At 36.4% G+C, this 18,132-nt stretch overlaps 1 protein-coding gene across 1 annotated transcript; it reads right to left on the bottom strand.

Moving 5' to 3' along the window:
* Positions 1-3,035: 3,035 nt before the first annotated feature.
* On the bottom strand, positions 3,036-5,024 carry LOC145006823 (uncharacterized). Its single transcript, XM_078965865.1, has one exon. It carries the CDS (start codon positions 5,022-5,024, stop codon positions 3,036-3,038), a length of 1,989 nt encoding a protein of 662 aa, XP_078821991.1.
* Between the last annotated feature and the right edge of the window lie 13,108 nt (positions 5,025-18,132).

The raw sequence follows: 18,132 nt of genomic DNA on the forward strand, positions 1-18,132 counted from the left end.
GTGTCAAACAAACATCCTATTACAAACAAACATCCAAAATACAATTAAATATCAAAAGTCATACTATCCGAGTAGCAAAACAACAAAATTTTTACAATCTACTAAGTAGCAAAACGAGACAACATATGCAAATAAAACCCATTCTTACATACCCTCATCACCGTTCCCATCGTTTCCTTGATTGTTTTGGGATTGAAAAAACGAATAAAGCTCATCCCTACATGCCGGGTCGGCGAGCATTGCACGAAGATTTTCCAACTACATAATTAATAACAATATATATAAAATTATAAGTTAATCGTCAAACATAAACAAAAACTATCAAAATACATTGTTATTTTTAAAGTAAGATAGAAAACCAAAGTACATTGCTATATTTTGCACTTGGGACAAAAACCAAATTACCAAACTTTTTAGCAAATAACCACCACAAAACCAAAACTACCAAATCAACATGCATTTTACGATGCTAAAGTAGATTGCTATTTTACCTGTGATGGTTGTGATGGTGGTTGTGATGGTTGCGAAGGCTGTGGAATCGTCGGGAGACCAGAAGGTTTGCGGCCAATGCCTCTAATGTGGCCACGTCGCTCTCCTAATACTTTCTCGAACGTAGCTCTTTCTTGAGTTGGCGTAAACTCACTTTCACCTTGAGTTTGTTCTAGCAGCTCTTCAACTAACCGATTCTGTAACTCCCAAAAGTGAGTAACAATTAAGTATAAATAAACATTTAAATATATGATAAAATTATAATTAAATACTTACATATTGTTGTTCCAATTCAGCAGTAACAAATACACCATTCTTATCGGTATGAGCTTTGCGAAATGTTTCCACTCTCTTAAGGTTCTGCTTAAGTTTAAAAATTAGATTATATTTTAAATAAATAATTACATGTATCGTACGGTACCTTCTTATAGCAAGTACTACTATACGAACTCGAACCCCCACGATTCACAATTGTTTGCTTTTCACGGATTTTTTTGTTCCTTTCTGAAGCAATTTTGTGTTCGTCAGTTTGAAAATACTCAACTGTCTTCTCCCAGTTATCAACAAGCATACCATCTGGAGGATTTGCCAATGCTCTCGGGATATCTTCATACCCTCCGACCATGTTGAAATATTCTTTTGCGTCGGCTTTACGCTCTCGAAAACCTCTTAACAAGGCTGCTTGAAAACTCTCTGTCAATAAAGTAGCTTGTGCATCCTGGTACATTTGATTGAGATCAAACTTTGTCTACAATAAAAAAAAAGTTAACCAAGTAAGAAACAATTATAGTTAAACCTATAAAATATATTTAAATAAATAATTACCGCTAAATGTTGTAATACAGTGTCCTTTATATCAGGGGAAACTCTTTTCCAACTCCATTTGTCGAAAGGGACCATCTGCCACATTGTTTTCCCAACTTCTCGGGAAAACATGTCTCCCGCCTCTCCTACGGGATTAAATGTGATATCCCTATCAAATTGCATGGCTATTGGTTTCCCCTGGTTCTGCAAGATTGCTTTTTCAAGCTTTATATTTTTTGCTTTTCCTCGAGCTTTCCTTCGGGCACGTCCCTCAACTACAAATGTAATTAAAAATTATTAGAAACGACATTTAATTTATGATAATTGAACAAAAATAGTAAATAAAAATTCATGATAAGACTTACCGTCCTGCTCGTGCTGGCCAGGACCTCTACCACCTGGGAAAGGTGGGTCCTCAGCTCCGTCTCCCCCATGTCCACGACCCATGACAGCATCCATGGTAAACATAAACAACAGCCACACTCTCATCATTTCCTGAAAAATTATAAGATATACAAATACAATTTTTATTATAGATACACATTACATAGAAATAAACATTTAGATAGGAATAAACATTTCCATTTAAACTAGAAATCCAAATACAGTTCATATTACAAACACATATTACAAATACATATTACATAAGAACTATTCTAATCAGAATCTTCCTCATATCCTTCAGTGTCTTCTTCGGTATCATAGTCAGAATCGGTGTCATCGTAATCAGTATCGCAATCAGAAACATCATTGACTCTACCAGTTGGCGGAGGAACTTCAGATGCACTTTCTACATCAACAATGACTCTAGGAATGTTTTGAAAGTACATGCTGAAATCGATAAAAAGTGGAGCATCGGATGAAGAGATATTTTGAAGTACATCGACATCGTCTACATTTTCGTGTGAGACATTGTCAACATTTTGAACAAGGTCATCATTCGATGGTAGATCCCAAATACTTCGATGATTAACATGCTCGACAACACACCGATGGTTATTGTTTGGCTCTCTGATGTAGAACACTTGTTTGGCTTGTGACGCATATATGAGTTGATCATCTTTGTATGCTTCGCGTCGTGTGTCGATACTGGTGAAACTATCACTAGAAATAACTCCTATTCGAGTATCAAACCACTTGCAACGAAATAGTACAGTTGAATAATCATGTGTATACCTCAACTCTATAATCTCTTCTAACTGGCCATAATACTTCTCGCCTTTCTCACCCACCGCTAAAACCCTAGAGTTTTTTGTTGTACGTTGTGTGTCACGACTAAGGACCATAAACCTAACACCATTGACTATGCATGCGGTGTAAGAATAGGCATTCATTTGCGGGCCCATTGCAAGAACCGACAACTCTTCGTGGAATTCTGGAGATTTTTCTATTTTCATTTGATGAACCTAACAATTATAAATTAATATGTATTATGTATTCGTTAGATCAATGAAAAAAAATTGTTTATTAATTTATATTACCTTTTCACGAAACCAATTACGAAATTATCTCTTTTCATCACTTTAGGGATGCTCAGATTTGAATTTCCTATGTTGATGACCAAAAGATATAGATTTAAAAAGATAAAATAAAAAATTAAGAATGAAAGTTAGAGATAAGATTAATTACTTGATATACTGTCTGACTTCTTCACAGCTATTCAATACAAACCATTCCATGTTATGCATTTCCGTTAAATTAAGAGTTTTGATTTGAGTTGTGCTGGTCGGTCGACATTTAGACTAAAACATCCAAAACTTTGTTTTTTCAATGACAACATCTACATTTCTTTCCGGACGATTCTTTACATCTCGAAGGTACATTGAACAAAATGATAAAGCTTCTTCAGCAACATAACCCTCAGCTATAGAACCTTCTGGCTTCGCCTTGTTTCTGACATAGTTTTTTAGTTTTTTCATATATCTCTCGAATGGAAACATCCATCTCATACAAACCGGGCCTCCAGCAATTGCTTCATCAGGTAAATGCAAAAGTAAATGAACCATAATGTCAAAAAACGCCGAAGGATAAATCAATTCTAACTTGCACAAGATTGCAATAATGTCTACTTTTGCTTTCCTCATATCCTCCACCTTCAATGTTCTGGAACAAAGTTGCTTGAAAAACGTACAAAGGTCTACAATAGGTGTATAAGTATCTTTGTCTAACAACCCTCTTACTCCAATCGGTATCAAACGTTGAATAAGAATGTGGTGGTCATGCGATTTCAACCCAATAATGTTAGTATTGGTATCGTTCACTTTCTTACTAATGTTAGAACCAAACCCATCCGTCAGCTTAACCTCTTTTATAAATTGACAAAAGATTTGTCGACTAGATTTCGTGAAAGAGTATCTTGCCTGGGGTCTATGAAACTTGTCACCATTTTTTTGCAACCATTCATTTCTCCGGATGTTTAGAATTCTCAAGTCCTCTCGTGCATTTGATGTGTCTTTGCTTTTATCGTTCATTAGGAGAGTACCTAACAAACTCTCGTCCACATTTTTCTGGACATGCATGACATATATGTTGTGTTTCAACTGTAGAGAAGACCAATACTCGAGTTCGAAGAAAATGCTTCGCTTCGACCGGTTCAACTCATAATCTTGCCGCTTTGGCTCCCCGCCTCCATGCTCAGGATGTTTACCCGGTTTACGAGTTAGTAGACGACCTAGTTGCTCTTGTATGTCATCATTATTAAAGTGTCTCGGAGCGGGTCTTGTCTCTTCCATCCCATTAAAGTCCAACCTCTTTCTTAACGGATCATTTGCATCTAGGAAACGACGATGACCGATATATACGACTTTGTTTGTTGCACGGTACGAAGGAGTGTCTTCATTGCAAGTAGCACATGCTCTATACCCTTGCCCACTCCAACCCGATAAACTACTACGAGCTGGCCAATCGTTTATTGTCCACAACAACATAGCTCTCATCGTGAAGAATGTGTTTGTCGCCGCATCTTTAATACGTACGCCTGAGTTCCACAAATGTTTAAGCTCTTCCACCAACGGTCTAAGGAAAACATCCATATCCTTACCTGGAGCTTTCGGTCCTGGAATCAACAAAGTCAACATGAATGATGACTCTTTCATACAAAGCCAGGGTGGCAGATTGTATGTGGTGAGTATGACCGGCCATGTGCTATGTGGATTACACATGTTTCCAAATGGATTGAAATCGTCAGCTGAAAGACCTAGGCGTACATTACGGGGTTCACTCGAGAAGTCGGGGTATTTTTTATCAAAATCTTGCCAATGTTCCCCATCAACAGGATGAATCATCACACCATCTTCTGAACGTCTGGTACTATGCCAAATCATATTTTTGGCAGTGTGCCTCGAACAATATAAACGTCGTAGTCTAGGGGTCACAGGAAAGTACCGTAACACCTTATGAGGTACTTTCTTACCCTTGGTGTTTTTATCGATCCATCGGCTCTCTTTACAAACGGGACAAACTTGCAATGAATCATGTTCTTTCCAAAAGAGACAACAATCGTTTTTACACACATGTATCGACTCATACCCCAGGCCAATAGACTTTAGTTTCTTTTTGGCTAGATAATGTGAAAGGGGAACCTTGTTGCCTTTGGGAAATGCTAATTGCAAGAGCTCAAGGAGTTGATCAAATGAACTATCAGTCCATTTGTTGTTCACCTTGATATGCATTAACTTTGCTAGAAACTCAAGGGAAGAAAAGATGCAACCAGTATACAATTGAGTTTCCATTTCTTCCAACAACTGTGCAAAATCATCATCCACACCGCTACCCCTTGTATTCGAGGTTCCTTCATCGAGGTTGGTATCATTTTCTCACGACTCCCACATCACATCGTCGATTAAATCGGCCATTTCGTTACTTGGCAAGACGACGGGAGGAATAAAAGATTCACCATGATAGATCCAAATTTTGTACGCCTTACTGAAACCATTTATAAATATATGGCGTTCAACTACAGTCGGGTAGTTGAAGTAACGGTTATCACATTTTTCACACGCACATCTGATTTTACCATTACTATCAAGGTGCAACTTCGACTTCTCAATAAAAGCTTTGAGTCCTGCTTGGAACTCGGGATGGTTTCGATATGGATTAGTAGTCCAGCTTTTATCAATAGACATGATGTTGCTGAAACATAATTTTGGGTTTAGAGTTTAGTATACAGAATTAGCATTGTTTTTTTTTTTCAATCCACATTTTTTACATCTAAAATAATACAAAAATTAAGTAATAAAGAAATGAAAAAAATAAATTAAAAATTTTTATTTATGCATTTTTTAATTAATTTTAATTAAAATTACTTGTAAGTTAGCTTGGGTAAAAACTAGAAGCTTTCTAGTTTTTGTATATAAGTTTTTAAACAATTTTATAGTTTTTTTTTTGTGTTTTTTTTTTTTTCAATTTATAAAAATAATGTATTTTTTTTTTCAATTATAGCATCCTACTTATAAGAAAACCACATACTTTTACATACGTATTATGTTGTTGTGTTGTTTTTTTTTACCGTCGAGATTAAAATGTATATAAGTTTTTAAAGATTTTTATAATTTTTTTTGTGTTTTTTTTTCCAATTATAAGTTAACTATATAACTTATTGGTTAATTAATTTGGAGTTAGCTTGGGTAAAAACTAGAAGCTTTCTAGTTTTTGTATATAAGTTTTTAAACAATTTTATAGTTTTTTTGTGTTTTTTTTTTCAATTTATAAAAATAATGTATTTTTTTTTCAATTATAGCGTCCTACTTATAAGAAAACCACATAATTTTACATATGTATTATGTTGTTGTGTTGTTTTTTTTTACCGTCGAGATTAAAATGTATATAAGTTTTTAAAGAATTTTATAATTTTTTTTTTGTGTGTTTTTTTTTTCCAATTATAAGTTAACTATATAACTTATTGGTTAATTAATTTGGAGTTAGCTTGGGTAAAAACTAGAAGCTTTCTAGTTTTTGTATATAAGTTTTTAAACAATTTTATAGTTTTTTTTTTTGTGTTTTTTTTTCAATTTATAAAAATAATGTATTTTTTTTTTCAATTATAGCATCCTACTTATAAGAAAACCACATACTTTTACATACGTATTATGTTGTTGTGTTGTTTTTTTTACCGTCGAGATTAAAATATATATAAGTTTTTAAAGAATTTTATAATTATTTTTGTGTTTTTTTTCCAATTATAAGTTAACTATATAACTTATTGGTTAATTAATTTGGAGTTAGCTTGGGTAAAAACTAGAAGCTTTCTAGTTTTTGTATATAAGTTTTTAAACAATTTTATAGTTTTTTTTTTGTGTTTTTTTTTTCAATTTATAAAAATAATGTATTTTTTTTATTTCAATTATAGCATCCTACTTATACCAAAACCACATAGTTTTACATAATACATAAGAAGGTGAAATTCACATACTTTTACATACATATACCACATATACATCAAATACAAATACACACAAAATAACATCCTATTTAAACCAAATACACATAATTTCACATATATACATAATAACATCATATTTATACCAAATACAAAAGTTTCACAATCATATATCACATTTACAACAAACATACATACATTCACATACACACAATAACATTCTACTTATAATAAATACATATAACTTCTACTAATATACCACATATACATCAAACACACATACATTGGAATATATATACCAAATTCACATATATTCAAACAAATACAAAATATACAATCCAATTTTCACATATGACAATTATCACATAATTTCACATATAAATACAACTTGAAGCTATACAACTAATTGCAATTAAATAACCACAAACAAAAAATTGAATAACTTACTTCTAATCCAAAACAATACCACCAAAAACAAGAATATGAACAATTTATTATCATTCAATCACTACATAAAGCTACAAATCAAAATTCATACAAAATAAAAATGAAATCATAAAAAAAAACTTACCTTTCTTCAACAAATGGAGGTACCTAGAAATTGATCCCAAAGCTTTAACCACTTGCTTGGAACAATGCTTCTAATCCAAAACAACACCACCAAAAATAAAGAACATGAGCAATTTATTATCATTCATACAACACAAAAATGAAATCATCAAAATAAAACTTACATTTCTTCAAGAAATGGAGGTAGAAATTGATCCCAAAGCTTTAACCACACCTAGGGACACTTGCTTGGAACAATGAGGGGAGAAATTTGCTTGAAAGAAGCAGATTGAAGAAGAAATCGGCGATATGGTGAAAGAACTCGAAGCAAACAGAAAGGAATATGAAAAAGGAACTGTTATCTGCGTGCGTTTTTTTTTTTTTTTTTTATCTACGATGACCAATAGCGGCGACACCTTTAGCGGCGACGCTAGGGGCAATACCGGCGACAATAGTTAATAGTGGCGACAAACTGGAGGGAAGGGTACCGCATCATTTTTAGCAGACTATTAGCGGCGACTTTTTTGGAGTTTTAGCGGCGACATCGGTGTCGCCAGTATTAGGTTAGACCGGATAAGGCACCCCACCCGTTGGATTGGATATCTCATCGAACGGTTGAGATGCAATATAGGGGGAAAGTGCGGATTCGGGTGACAACCCTTTAGCGGCGACACTATTAGCGGCGACAAGGGGCTTTACCGGCGACTCTAGCTAGAGTCGCCGGTAAAGCCCCTTGTCGCCGCTAATAGTGTCGCCGCTAAAGGGTATATTTCTTGTAGTGTTAAGTACTAATCTCAACACCATCCTTAATTGGTTTTTACGACCAAATGTCACCCTTATTTATAACTACTAATTACCTAGGGTATGAGCGAGTGGCGGACCTATAAAAAAAATTCAAAGATAGCACAATTCTTTTACACGTTAGTATAATATTATTTTTTTTGGATTCTGGTTAAACGGGTTCGGTATAGTCACCCGAAATAAGGACTTTTTCTATTTTCTATGGCAAATTTAACTTTATGGCAAAGTTAAACCAAGAATGTGCGTTCTTTGTAATAGCATAACTTCAACAAGATAGTTTTCATATTGAAAGTTCTTTGTAATAGCATAACTTCAACAAGATAGTTTTCATATTGCAATTTAACGTGACTACATATATTAGCTTTGAGGGGACATATTATATATCTTCTTCCAGTGTCAACCAAAAGGTAATGTGCTCTCTTGTGTTTTGTTCTTGACCTCATATGCTTCAATCAAAGCTATAGAGACTAGGTTTCAAACAAATGACCAATAACGACTAAGTTATTAGGTTCTCTACTCATTAATCACTCCTTTTTGAGCTTACATTTCAAAGCCTCTAGAATGGTAATTCTTGAACTCACTAAAATGCTTCTGGTAGTCGAATCTTACAATTGGTATTTGTTGGGGTGCAAAGTTGTTCATGTATGATTTTATAGATGGTTTGATTTTTGTAGATCCACTTAAATGTAGTGCATTAGCCTTTTGACTACTGAGTATTAGAGAGTAAGAGAGAGATATGTAAACACCACTATATAAGGTGGGTTCATACCACTTGTAGAGGTGTGCTTGAGAGATGTAGTCATAGTGATTAGTGAGTGAGATATTTATGAAGTCCTAGACTAGATCCCCTTTTGTACTTATTTTCTATGATCGAATATATCTTTTAGCACCCAAATCACTATGTTCATTGTGCAAATTTTAATTCCGCATTCCAAATCATGTTCTTATATCACTATAATTGGTATCAGAGCGGGTCTTCAAGATCAATGTGATTTTTGTAGAACAATTCTTGGTTTGACAACTTTTATTACAATTGAAGCAATTTTGATGAGTCTCTCTCTCTATGATCTCTCTTAATCTCATTGCATTGTGCGTTGCGTTCTTGATTTTTGATAGTTTGACTTGTTGGATCAAAATTTCTTTGAAAAACCCACTTGTTATGATCCAATAATTTTTTTTAAACAAATCCCAATCCAATCCTATTTTTTGTTCGATATGATTTTCAAATAACAATTGTTCATTTGAGTCCAAAAATTCATTGTAACTCAATTAATTTTTTGAAATTAGATCAAATCCCATTTTCTCAAAATCTATTGTTCATCATTTGAGATATGAGCCCAATATCATTATTCGATTATTCTTCTTGGTTATTTGAAGCCCATTTTAGCAATACAATCATTTAAAACCAAAATGATTTCATTACTGTTTGTAATCTTCAATTCAAAGCCCATTTCAAATTGTTTCTTTTATTCCTGGATCCACTTTGATATAATTCATTCACATCGTTTGTTGTATCTCTCATTCTCTCGTGGTTAATCGGACATATAATCTTATTTCAATAAGATGGATTATTGATTGTCGTTTGAAGTCAATTGATGATTTCGCTTTTACATTTTAGTCTTTCACTTGTTTTGATTTCATCATATCCTGGAGTCAAAGTTCGATCTTGTTACCGGTTCTTGGGATCGACTTTATTTGATATCAGGTCGAATTCAAATGGTTATTGAATAGAGATTGACAAGCAGTTAAAACTGTAATAAAATGACTTCGATGTGTGTATTAGATCATTATATGTCTTAAGAATGATTGTGAAAGGAAGCTGAAGTTAATTTTGGAATCGAAATGGAAAAGTCAAACTAACGAAAGTTGAAATTGGGATCTTGATTACTTGATTTTGAAGTCAAATTTAAATTGGATATTGTTGATTTTATGATGAATGGAGTTCGAATCAATGGTCAATAGAATTGTTGATGTCGATGTTAGTGTCAAAAAGAGAAATGATTTGTGACTGAATTCAGGTCGATTGTTTGAGTCTGAGATTCGAAGATAAGGATTTTGATGGTATTGATTTGGGGTCTGTATTTGTGAATCGAAGGATCGAGCTTGAGTGATGGATTGTTGAGTAACATAATTTTTTTTGGATTCGGTGATTTTTGGAGTCGAAAATCTGTTTTGGGTAATGTTCTTTGGTCGCTTGAATGTCGATCTGATTATATCAAGAAGAAAATGCTTCGAAACCTTGTTTATATGATCAATGGTTTGGATTCAAAGATTTTTTTAGTGCGTGTGAATCAGTTGATGTCAATGGAAGTGTTTTGATTCGAAGGAGTTGTAATCGGAAGTCGAAGGTTTGATTGAAGAAGTCGTTAATGTACGAAGGGTTTCTTTGTTTGGATATGAAGTTAATGACGAATGTGTTTGACCAGATAATGAAGGTTATGATTTTGTGATTTTGATTCAAAGGGATTTGAACGAAGGGGTTACTGGGTTATTATTAACGAAGGGTAACTGTGATTGTTTACGAAGGGACGAAGGGAAAGGAAAATTATCGAATATGGTCCTTATGGTTTCGATTATTTGACAAATTTTAAACACCCTTGGTATGAATGATTAAAATTTTCGTATGATTTGAAGAAAAGCAAATGCTTCGAAAACAGTCCCTGAACCTTCGAATATTTGACACTTCGACAATTAATTGAAGTTTCGGATGTTTGACACTTTTCACTTAACTTCGAAAATTGTTTGAGGCTTCGTATGTTTGGGGTATTCTTTGTATGATTTGAGAACAAATGACAGAATTGTCGAAAATAGTCCCTGAGATTTCGAATGTTTGGCGGTTCGTACCCAAATTCGAAAAAAGTCTGTTTTTGCTGAAACTTTAAAAAAATGCATTTCAAGCCCCTGAAGTTTGTGAAAATTGATGCTTTTTATCCAAATTTGAAAAAGGGGGAGAGTTATGCATATTTTGTTGTTTTGGGCGCAACGGGGCACTGCAGAATTTTGAAATTGACAATTTTTACCCATTTTTGAGAAATTTTGTCAAAGGTGATCCGTGAACGAAGCTAAAAATTAAATATTTTTTGGATTTTCCGTATTGAAGTACAAAGATTATGCCACATGTTAAGGGGGAGTTTTGTCACGAAAAATTCCAAATAGAGCACGTTCTTTTTCCTTGAAGGTTTTATATCAAATTTCGATTATAAAAAGGGGGAGAAATTTATATGGAAATTCGAACTTGAATTTTTCGTATTACGCGGATTTGAAGACCGAACTGATCTTGATGTTTTGAAGCTTACAAAATGATGCAATTGGAATTTCGGAAATGATTTATTTTTGAAATGGGTTTGGAACTATTGAAGATTTTTCGGGTGTGTTTTTATGCTCAACTTTAGGGTGATCGATTTGGAGTTTGAGAAGCTCGTGATCATTCGGTGATGCTCGGATTGTATGGTCTTACATCCTAGAGCCCAAATTGAAGAATCATGGAAGAATTGAAGATTGAAGTTCGTTTCGATATGTGTCACCTTTAAGGCTTGAACCGCGTAGTTGCTCGACTTTGGAAGATTTGAAGTGGGTCATCCATTCCTAACTTTGAGGGGGAGAATGTTGGGGTGCAAAGTTCTTCATGTATGACTTTATAAATGGTTTGAATTTTGTAGACCCACTTGCATGTGGTGCATTAGCCTTTTCATTAATGAGTATTAGAGAGTGAGAGAAAGACATGTTGTAACGCCCGTGTTTCTAGGCTTGCCATTTTTAGCAATGTAATAGTCTAGGTTAACCTTGTAACTCAACTTGAAATAATAAGAATGCATTATTTGTGAATTATTTGAATTATGTGATTTATGTGTGTATTTTCTTAATTTTTATAATTTAATGAATTAAGAATAAAATAAGCATCAAAATTAAAGTGTGAGATAAGCCCGATATCTTTGCATAAAGTTGTAGTGGTTGAAACAAGGATTCCGGAGATATAAGGAATGCCAAAATCCGAGTTATAACGAAGAAGTTATGACCTGTCGAAGTTTCGCGACAGAACCGACACGACGCCGAGTGACGTAAAATATGAATTTAAGATAGAGCGGTATTTAGCATTAGCAATCTAAACGAAAGTCGTAGATTTCGTTAAACCGAGAGCGTGCATAAAAGGAACGCCCAAATCTGACTTCGTATGAGGAAGTTATGATTTTATAAAGTTTCGACTTAGTAGTATACAACCCGAATACTCGATTTGAGATCAAGCAGTTTTTAGCCGAAACAATCTAAATGAGAATCGAAGATCTTGTTGTTAGTAGCGAAACGATGAAAAGTTAGGCGAGAACGGACGTCAGACGAAGAAGTTATGAATTTATAACGAAGTTTTTCTGTCCCGGCCTTCTAAAAATAAATAATAATAATAAAAGTCAAAATTAGCCAACGGAGTCTAAATGAAAGTTGTAGAGTATGGTCTAACCTTCGCGTGGATATAAAGAACGTCAAAAACGGAGCTCGTATGCGAAAGTTACGCAATTTAGAAGTTTGACAAGTCAATTACGCCCCGCATACTCAGTCGGATGCAACTTGTCTGACCAATACTCGAGTGCCACCAGTCGACGCACGCAGTGAAGTCAAAGTACGCCCCGCGTAACCCGAGTACGCCCCGCGTAATTTGAGTACGCCCCGCGTAATCCCAGACCCAGTAGCCTATAAATAGAACTCGAATTCAGCCATTTTCTCTTGTTCAAACTCTTCCCTCTCTCTAAGTTTTGCCTCGTTTTGCATGTCGTTTATACCCCAAAGCCCCGGTAATATTCCCGAGCCCCGAAGTAAGATCCAAAGCCCCGAGGATCCCGAAGAGCGTTATTCCCGAGCCGAAACGCTGCCCGCGAGGAGCCCGGTTTTGTGAAGATCTTCCAGATCTACGGAGAAACACCTCTTCTGCAAGCCGTAGTGCTGCCCGATCATCTTCTGATCAAGTGAGTGTGTAGTTATTTTCATTCCTACGCAATATTATGAAGTATTTCCTATAAAATACGTGTTATGTGTATATACTTGGTTGTTATACGTGTGAGTGTAGATTCACTCTCTTCTATCTTATAGATATGATGTATTCTCTATGAAATACGTGTTATGTGTGTATGCCTCATCTGTTATGTGGAATATGTATTGCTTAAAGCATGTTATACAGGTTTTTAAACTATGTATAAAAATGTATATTTTTTTATCTACTAATATGTTGGGTAGAACATGGGTAGATAATTGGTGTGTAATAAACAGATGAGAGGCCTCGGTGTTATTGGTGTTATTCTAGTCATTCAGCAGAGTATGGATGATGACCACGGACTATTCTAGACTGTCCTGTGGAACACTAGCAGGCTCATTACCTGTAGGTGTTGTGAACGACGTGTTCACCGGTGTACTCTATCCCCCACATGGTTGCCTTTAGGACACTTAATGTTGAGGAAGCCCCTCTGCAGTAATGTCCGTCCCGATGAAAAATCCTGAAATAGGTTCCTTATAATAGACGTTATTTTTAGGAACGTAAGGTGAGGATAACGTGAATGGGTAATCGGGTTTATTGTTGATTTTTGAAATTAAATATAATTGTTGTGGGTTGAAAACCCTATATGCTCACCAGGCTCGCAAGCCTGACCCACTCAGTTGATTTATTTTACAGGAAGTGGCGCAAGAGCTTAAGATGGGTGAACATCAAGTTGTTTTGTTTACAAGTCTGTATATGTATATATTTGTTGAATGACTTGTAATGCTATTGTTTATGCTTTATGATCTGTATCGGAACATGACATCCCGACTTTTGATTGTGAAATGAAATCATATTTCTTTATGAAATGTTTTGATAAATATCTATTTTATCATGTTTTGTTTTTGGGAACAAATTCCGCATCTCTTTTAAAATTAAAAGGATTTACTCTGAAAATTATTTTAAAAAGCATAAATGAAATCGGTCTTTTCTGGCCGAGATTTTGGGGGTGTCACAGTTGGTATCAGAGCATTAGTTTAAGCGAATTAGGAATTTGTAGGATTTCTAAACTTAAACTTAGGATGCTAAGTGGAGATTGCGAGGTGTGTGTCTGTTGGATCTTAGACACAAGCACTAGTTTATTTTAGGAAAGTTGCCTAAAATGCTTTTATGTGCTAAATGTTATATGTTGCCATATATGATATTATTTGTTCGGATCTATGGTTTGTTGCCAACCGGATCTGAAGGTTTATGTGTTTAGGATTCTAAGCGTATGTATACGATATTAGAACTAGCATGTAATCGTTTGGAATAATAAGGTGAAATTATTCGGTGTATAGATCAAAATGGTGAGAACAAGAAGCGGAGTTGGAAATGCTAATGAAAACAGGAATCAACCGCCTGTAATCGAACAAGTACCTGTCGTAGCTGCTGCACCTGAGCCGATAACAATGGCTGGTGTACAAATGATGATTCAAATGATGTTGGATCGTCAGATGGAAGAAACAAGACGCCTGCTTAGGCAAAATCGTGAAGAACCGTCAATTCAAGCGGAAGAGCCCGAGGAGAATGGAGGGCAGTCTGAAGGAGAAAACTTTAGTGGGATCATTGGTCAAGACGAACAACCAGTGGTTAGACGCAATAACCAATATGGAGGAAATGATGGTCGTGGGTGCAAGTATAAGGATTTCATGGCATCCAAACCACCATGCCTATCCGGAAGCCCGACGCCGGTACAAGTTATGGACTGGGTCTTTGAAATGGAGACTATGTTTGAAAGTTGCGAATGCAGCAACAGGCAGAAGACTGCTCTTGCGATCCCTCTGCTAAAATCTGGCGTGTTGAGTTGGTGGAAGCTGTTAGCTGACTCTATGCCCAAGGGAGAAGCAAGCAAAATGTCTTGGGAAGACTTTCTGGAACAACTAAAACTGCAATACTGCTCCGAGCAGGACCTTCTGGAAATCAGTAATGAGTTTCAGAATTTGAAGAAAGGGAAATTGAGCGTTACTGAATACGCTACAAGTTTCACGGAAAAGATGAAGTTTATCCCATATTTGGTGCCTACAGAACTCTCTAAGGTCAACAAGTTTGCCCTTGGACTACCAGCGGACTATGGTCCAATGGTTAAGCAAGCAACCACATTGAAAGCCGCCATCTGGGCTGCTAGAAATGTTGAGACCCAGATCAGGGAAAAAGGTCTAGAAAGGTCAGAGGTTGGTGAGAAAAGGAAAATTGATGGATTTTCAGGGTCCAGCAAGAAAAGTAAATTCTCGAAGTCTAGTTCGAGAGGAAGTGGAGGAAAGGTAGAGGCGAAATGGTGCGACAAGTGCAAGAAGAAGCATCATGGGAAGTGCGGCGGGGAAACCACATGCTACAAATGTGGAAAGCCAGGGCATTATGCCAACGAATGCACCTTCACCAAGAATGTTTGTTATGGTTGCGGTGAGGAGGGGCACATCTCAAGGGATTGTCCGAAGAAGAAGGAGGCAACAAGACCCAACATTCCGCCAAAGCCAAAGGCGAGAGCATTCCAGATGATACTGGAAGCTGCTAAAGATGAAGCTGATGTCGCTTCAGGTACCTTTCTCGTTAACAAATTGCCTGCCCAAATTTTATTTGATTCTGGAGCCAACTACTCCTTTATATCGCATGAATTTGGTAGAAAACTAGCTTTGCCTATTGTGAGACTAGATAATGCTTTATTAGTCGAAGTTGCTAGTGGCAAGATTGTACCTGTTAGCCATCGTATGAAAAACATTTTAATTGATTTGAATGGGAATAAGTTCCACGAGGAATTATTACCTATAGAACTTAATGGTTTCGACATCGTTTTGGGAATGGATTGGCTTAGTGCCAATGATGCCGAAATTTTATGCAAGAAGAAAATAGTGAAAGTGAATTCGCCTGGAAAGGAATCGTTTATGGTGTATGGAGATAAACGCAGAGTAAATTCTGGAATCATTTCCCTAATGAAAGCCAGAAAGTGTTTGACCAAGGGATGTACATCATATTTAGCATTCGTGATCGATGCTAAGAAGGAAAAGAAGGTGATGCAAAATATTCCTGTTTTGTGTGATTATCCGGAAGTATTTCCCGAAGATCTTCCTGGATTACCACCCGATCGACAAGTAGAATTTCGTATTGACTTGTTGCCCGGAACAACGCCAATTGCAAAAACACCTTATCGATTAGCACCGACGGAGATGAAGGAGCTAATGATGCAACTTCAGGAGTTATTGGACAAAGGTTTCATTAGACCTAGTTCATCGCCCTGGGGGAGCTCCGATGTTATTCGTAAAGAAGAAAGATGGAAGCATGAGGATGTGCATTGATTACCGAGAGCTGGATAAGGCAACAATAAAGAATAGATATCCGTTGCCGAGGATTGATGACCTATTCGATCAGCTACAAGGTTCAAGTTATTTCTCAAAGATCGACTTGAGGTCAGGATATCATCAGCTAAAAGTAAGAGAGCAGGATATAGAGAAGACCGCATTCAGAACCCGATATGGACACTATGAGTTTTTGGTTATGTCGTTTGGACTAACCAATGCTCCAGCAGCATTCATGGATTTAATGAACAGGGTTTGTAATCCGTTCCTTGATAAATCTGTGATAGTGTTCATTGATGACATTCTGATTTATTCAAAAAGCCAAGAGGAGCATGGCAGACACTTACGAGAAGTTTTGGAAGTCTTGAAGAAGGAGAAGCTGTATGCGAAGTTCTCCAAATGTGATTTTTGGATTCGAGAAGTCCAATTCTTGGGTCACGTGGTCAACCAAGAAGGTATAATGGTTGATCCAGCAAAGATTGAAGCTGTAATGAAGTGGGAACAACCGAAAAGTCCCACGGAGATTCGAAGCTTTTTAGGATTAGCCGGATATTACCGAAGGTTTATCCAAGGCTTTTCTTCGATTGCTAGTCCATTAACAACTTTGACCCACAAAGGAGCTACTTATGCTTGGAGTGATAAGCATAATGAAGCATTCGAGAAGCTAAAGAAGAAACTATGCGAGGCACCGATACTTTCTCTACCCGATGGAGTTGAAGACTTCGCTGTTTATAGCGACGCGTATGGTGTTGGATTGGGTTGTGTTTTGACCCAAAGAGATAAGGTGATCGCGTATGTATCTCGACAGCTGAAAGAGCATGAAAAGAACTACCCGACTCATGATTTGGAGTTGCCAGCGGTAGTTTTCGCTCTGAAAATATGGAGGCATTACCTCTATGGCAAGAAGTGCAAACTTTTCACTGATCATAAGAGTCTCCAATATCTCTTTAGTCAGAAAGAACTGAATATGAGGCAACGACGCTGGCTGGAACTACTTAAAGACTACGACTATGAAATACTTTACCACCCCGGTAAGGCCAATGTTGTTGCTGATGCTCTCAGTCGGAAAGTCAATCTTGAAAAGCGAAGGCCAAGAGCGTTGAGAATTGAAGTTGTCTCAACCATTTTAGAAAGTATAAAGAAAGCTCAAGAGGAAGCTTCGGAGAAGAATGACCGGAAGGAGGAACGTTTGGGCAAAACGTTGGTGTTCGGTGTAAACAGTCACAGACTGAAGGTGTTCCAAGATCGGATTTGGATACCTAAGACAGGAGGAGTCAGAGATCTTCTGATGGAAGAAGCTCACAAGACCATGTACTCAATTCATCCCGGTAGCACCAAAATGTATAGGGACCTTAAACCCTATTATTGGTGGCCGACGATGAAGCTCGACATTGCGAAGTATGTGGCCGAGTGTGTGACTTGTGCAAGAGTCAAGGCACAACATCAGAAACTGTACGGGAGTTTAGAACCATTGCCTGTGCCTATGGGTAAGTGGGAAGACATTACTATGGATTTTGTCACTAAACTGCCCAGAACAAAGAATGGTCACGACATGATTTGGGTGGTCGTCGATCGATTCACTAAGAGTGCGCATTTCATAGCAGCCAATGAGAAATGGTCTATGGAAAAGCTTGCGAATTCTTATGTGAAGGAAATTGTGAGACTTCACGGTGTTCCGCTAACAATTGTGTCGGATCGTGATAGTTGTTTCACCTCAAGATTTTGGAAAAGTCTACAAGAGGAATTGGGTACCAAGTTGTGTTTAAGTACAGCTTACCATCCGCAGACTGATGGTCAGAGCGAACGGACGATACAAACAC

Source organism: Lactuca saligna, chromosome 7 (genome assembly GCF_052625555.1).
Source record: "Lactuca saligna cultivar CGN05327 chromosome 7, ASM5262555v1, whole genome shotgun sequence".
NCBI lineage: Eukaryota > Viridiplantae > Streptophyta > Magnoliopsida > Asterales > Asteraceae > Lactuca > Lactuca saligna.

Excerpts from the sequence above, each read along its gene's own strand:
- LOC145006823 (XM_078965865.1), bottom strand. The coding sequence starts at position 5,024 with ATGGAAACTCAATTGTATACTGGTTGCATCTTTTCTTCCCTTGAGTTT.